This window comes from Vigna unguiculata, chromosome 1 (assembly GCF_004118075.2).
Source record: "Vigna unguiculata cultivar IT97K-499-35 chromosome 1, ASM411807v1, whole genome shotgun sequence".
Lineage (NCBI taxonomy): Eukaryota > Viridiplantae > Streptophyta > Magnoliopsida > Fabales > Fabaceae > Vigna > Vigna unguiculata.
The window spans coordinates 3130634-3135512 of record NC_040279.1 but is presented as its reverse complement, the minus strand read 5'-3'; the positions used below and the strand labels follow the sequence as shown (position 1 = coordinate 3135512).

At 34.5% G+C, this 4879-nt stretch overlaps 1 protein-coding gene across 1 annotated transcript; it reads left to right on the top strand.

The window, feature by feature from the left end:
• The first annotated feature begins 208 nt into the window (after positions 1-208).
• LOC114173182 (probable protein arginine N-methyltransferase 3) lies at positions 209-4623 on the top strand. Its single transcript, XM_028057466.1, has 7 exons — positions 209-535; positions 1539-2036; positions 2173-2270; positions 2667-2745; positions 2837-3097; positions 3206-3373; positions 3932-4623. Exons 1-7 carry the CDS (start codon positions 248-250, stop codon positions 4364-4366), a joined length of 1827 nt encoding a protein of 608 aa, XP_027913267.1. The 5' UTR covers positions 209-247; the 3' UTR covers positions 4367-4623.
• Positions 4624-4879: the final 256 nt, after the last annotated feature.

Below are 4879 nucleotides of genomic sequence, written 5' to 3'. Positions count from 1 at the left end.
CATCGTGGTTGAGTATGTTTTTACTTACTATTTTTTAATAAAATAAGTAATTTTTTGTTTTTATGTATTTATTTAATTTTCTTGTTCTATAATTAAACAGTTTTCTAACTTATTTTAATAAATATATTCTCTCTATTTTTTAAATAAATATTTATGCTAAAAATATTTGTTGAACGCGAGCAGAATATATATACGCAAAGTTCCTACGCTTTAGGGTTTTTGACAGGGTTTAAGCGTTTTTTCACTCATGGCATCCATCGATAAGCAAAAGAGAGAAGAAGAAAAGGAACCGTACAGAATGGAAGAAGAAGAAAAAGACGAAGATAGCGAAGAAGAAGAAGAAGCATGGGACGATTGGGAAGGAGAGCGAGAATCGGAATTCACGTGTCTCTTCTGTGACTCCCAGTACAGTTCGTGCAGTTCCTTGTTCGATCATTGCGCCTCCCTTCACCATTTCGATTTCCACGCGATTAGAGCAAGTCTCAACCTGGATTTCTATGCCTCCTTCAAGCTCATCAACTTCGTTCGCTCTCAGGTGAGCTTATCGTTTTCTTTTCTTTTCTTTTGTGCTTTTCTGAGTTAGCACATTTTCATAATTAAATTAGGATCTTTAGAAATGCTAGCAACACGTTACTTTTAAGCACACTCTTTTAATTTAAACTTTGTTAGGAATCATAAAATTTGGTGGTTTTGTTTGTGATTGTTTGGTGAACACTTAATAAGAATTAGAAGGGGTCCTGAAATTAGGATCTTTGTAGTTTTTTTCCTGTATTAGCTTGGTCTTCATTGAGTTTTAAATAAATTTTAAACTATAATCCAGAGTGTGTTATTATCATTCTTCATAGGATCTTCTCTTAAAGAGAAAGACGATCATTCATACTACTGCTTGCCGTTATTTTCTCATAACATGACATTGCTTTGCTGACCAAAGAGAATCCGAATTCTGTTATTATTTTTCTTGAGGTTAGGAGTTTTAGAAATGAGGAAATGGAATTGAGAGAAATTTTGGATTTTAAGATTTTAAAATGGCAGTTTATAATGATTTTGGTGGTTATTACTTGTTCTATTCGATATCAATTTGGGTTTGTTCATGTAGATTTCCCTCTTTTGACCTTTCACTCTGGTATATGGAAAAAAATTGTAGAGATAATTTAAATATACTCTTTTAGTCCTAGTCCTGCTTTCAGACGTAGCTAAGTGTCTTAGTTTTTTCAATTCCCTTTTATATTGATTAAAGTATTATTATAGCTTAAAAGAATGTTGATTAAATGTTTTTGTATGTTGTGAATTTTTTTGAAGAGAATCATATTACTGTATTAAAAGTTTTTATTTTAGCAAATTCCTTTTTGCAGTTGTTTATGGAGCCGGCAGTAGCTACATGGAGGTGTTCTAATTTTGTTAATTCTATTTTAAATAATCCTTCAATGTTAATTGGTCATTTTATATGTGGACTATATACAAAATTTCAGATGTGTGGATTATCTCTCATGTCTAAGTTGTCTTGCTAACTGGTGTTTTCTTCGAATTTTTATTTCTAGGTGGCAGAGAACAAATGTTGGAGTTGTGGATTAACATGTCAAGGCAAGCGTGATTTGCAGAATCATCTGCATGATCTAGTTGACTTTAATGAGATAAAGGCTCTATGGAATGATGATAGATATCTAATACCTTTCATGCAAGATGATTCTCTGCTGTACAGTTTTGGTGAATGTGACGAAGAAGGTGAAGATGAGCAAATTACACCAATTGATGAAGATCTTATAAAGGATTTGATGAACATTGATGAGAGAATCTCTGACGATCATGATGCTTCTGTATCTATTAATCATTTGAATAAGGATAGTTCTTCAAAAAGGGAGATTGTTAATGGTGAAGACTCAATGGGACATGCTTTGTGCAGTGATAAGGATCCAAAAAAGGGACCTTTAATTGCTAATTCTCAAAATCACATTGCAAAGCATATTAAGAAGGTCAATGAAAGTTATTTTGGTTCATACAGTTCATTCGGTATCCATCGAGAGATGTTAAGTGATAAGGTATAAGATGTGCTTTGCATTTGTTGGCTTAGTTTAAGTAATTTGTTGTTTAACTATCTACAATAAGTTGGCAAAAATTGAAGATTTTTCACCATGGTATAACCATTTTATTGAAATAATATCAATATTTATATAGGTGAGAATGGATGCCTATGGTCAAGCAATTTTGAAGAATCCCTCCCTACTAAAGGGGGCTGTTGTTATGGATGTTGGTTGTGGAACTGGAATCCTCAGGTGAGAAATATCCTTGACTTTTCTCAATATATAATATGCAATCTATAATTAATGGTAGGAGGATGATGTCAAAGTAAAAACCTTTTGTAAAGAAAATTCTTTACCAAAATTGTACATATAAGTTAGAAACACAAGGTTATTGTCATACCAACCATAAATAGTGTCATTGCAGCTTTTACAAAGTCTATGTTGAATCTAATTTTGTATATTCTTATGCCAATGCTCATTTGTTATTTTGATACTAAACTTCGTGAGTAAAAAAAAAAAAACTGAAAGTGGCCTATGGCTGCTATAAGTGCATATTCTGGGTTTTGGTGGCCTGTGCTTATAAGTTACTTTATTTGATTGCCCTGCCATTTTTAAGCTTGACACATTTTGTTGTTATTCTTTCTTTAGCCTATTTTCGGCAAAAGCTGGAGCTTCCAGGGTTATTGCTGTTGAGGCTAGTGCCAAGATGGCAGCAGTGGCATCTCAGGTATAGATCATTAACTTGGTAGCTTCTATAATTACCTTTTAAACTTACATGTCTACTTCCATATTCATTCTCTCTCCATTTTTTTATTCAGGTTGCAAAGGATAACGGTCTTTGGTGGAATAAAAGCCAAAGTGGAATTGATGGTCTCCAAAAGGGAGTCATAGAAGTGGTTCATGGTATGGTTGAAGAGATTGATAAAACAGTTGAACTTCAACCTCATAGTGTTGATGTATTGCTAAGTGAATGGATGGGATATTGCTTGTTGTATGAATCCATGCTCGGTTCAGTGCTTTATGCACGGGACCGGTGGTTGAAGCCTGGTGGTGCCATTCTTCCTGACACAGCAACTATTGTGAGTCTCTCCTTTGTCCATTGCTCAACCATTTCATTTTCAAAATATTGTCTTCAGGTGGTATGCAAGTTTCTCTAGAATAAATTACCATTCCATTTTCTCTTCTAGTTTGTTGCAGGATTTGGAAAAGGAGCCACAAGTCTTCCATTTTGGGATAACGTGTGCGGTTTTGACATGTCTTGCATTGGGAAGGAGCTTGTCGTAGATGCCGCCCAAATTCCTATAGTTGATGTTCTGGACTCACAAGATTTGGTTACCAGTTCTGCGATTCTACAGGTTGGTGCTTTTGGCATAAGTAAATGTTTTGAAAGACATTAGTATAGCAGTGAATTTTTATCCATTTTTGTAATCCAGTCAATAATAGTTTTCCAATGACTGTAAGGATATTGCAAGATCTTATCTTAGGCTATTGTTTTTAACTGGTTATCTTGCAATTCTAAAGTAGCTGAAGTGTACCTTGTGTGAACTGCATGTACTCGTGTCATAAACTTGTCGATATATTGTTTTGGTTTAAATTATTTTAACCAACAAGAAGTGGCCCCTCCCATGTCTTCTAAACTGCAACTGTTATTTTTTTTTTTAAATATATAGGTGAATGTATGCAAATGAAAATTAAAAAGTATCATGCATTTCTTGATACATTACTCATTTCTATTCCTTCTTCACTGTGATATTAACTAGTACATGTACGTGGGCTATGCCAAGCAATATCTTTTCTTATTTTTTTCCCAGGGCTGGGGACAACTGTCCAGGATATTTTTCATGATAAATTCATAACCCAGTCTATAGTTGCACACTGACTGTTGAAATGTTTTTTTTTCTTTTATTCTCCAGTCTTTTGACTTGGCAACCATGAAGCCCAATGAAGTGGATTTCACTGCAACTACTACTTTGGAATTGAAACCAAGTGCTTCAGCAACATGGTGCTGGTGCTACGGTGTTGTCCTATGGTTTGAAACCGGTTTTACGAGGAGATTTTGCCGGGAAACACCTTCTGTGTTATCCACATCCCCTTATACCCCAAGAACACATTGGTCGCAAACGATCTTAACCTTTAGAGAACCTATTGCAATGGGGTTTGGAAAAGAAAAGAGGGGTAGACTAGAAGCAATTGGCACTGAGGTGTATCCAGCTTTAAATATCGATTTACGCATTAGCATTGTCCGTTCTACAGAGCATCGCAGCATTGACATTTCCTTAGAAGCTGCTGGTGTTAGTCCTGATGGTCAGAAACGTAGTTGGCCTGCTCAACTTTTCAATCTGCAGTAGGATACATGATGCTGAAACCGGGGAGGATCATTGTGCGGAGTTTTTCTTCTTGGAAGTTGGAATCGGTTTTGGAATGTTGCAGTTGTATTTGCTGACCTTTAGGTTCCAAATTTTTTGTTCCCTGGAAGTGCTCTACCCAGCCAAAAATTACGTAGAAAATGTAATGTTTATCCAATTCATGTTTATGTATTTGATAAAACTACCTTCAGTTTTGTGTTTTTATATTGTTTTTCAATTAAATTTTAATATTCATTTCAGTAAGGTTTGGCATTCTTATGGAAATGTAATTATAATTTTGATCGGAGAACAAGTACACTGGAAGTTTATCTTTTTCTTATAATCCTCTAAGCCGAAAAGACGTGTGAACCCTAAGATTTGTTCAAATTTGTTTTGATTTTGACAGAAGTATACCTAGTATATCATGAATGATGATAAATTTTATTAACGAAAATGATATTTCAACAAAAAAATTTGACAAGGTTTTGACAATGCTGACGTGACAATGCATTTTTT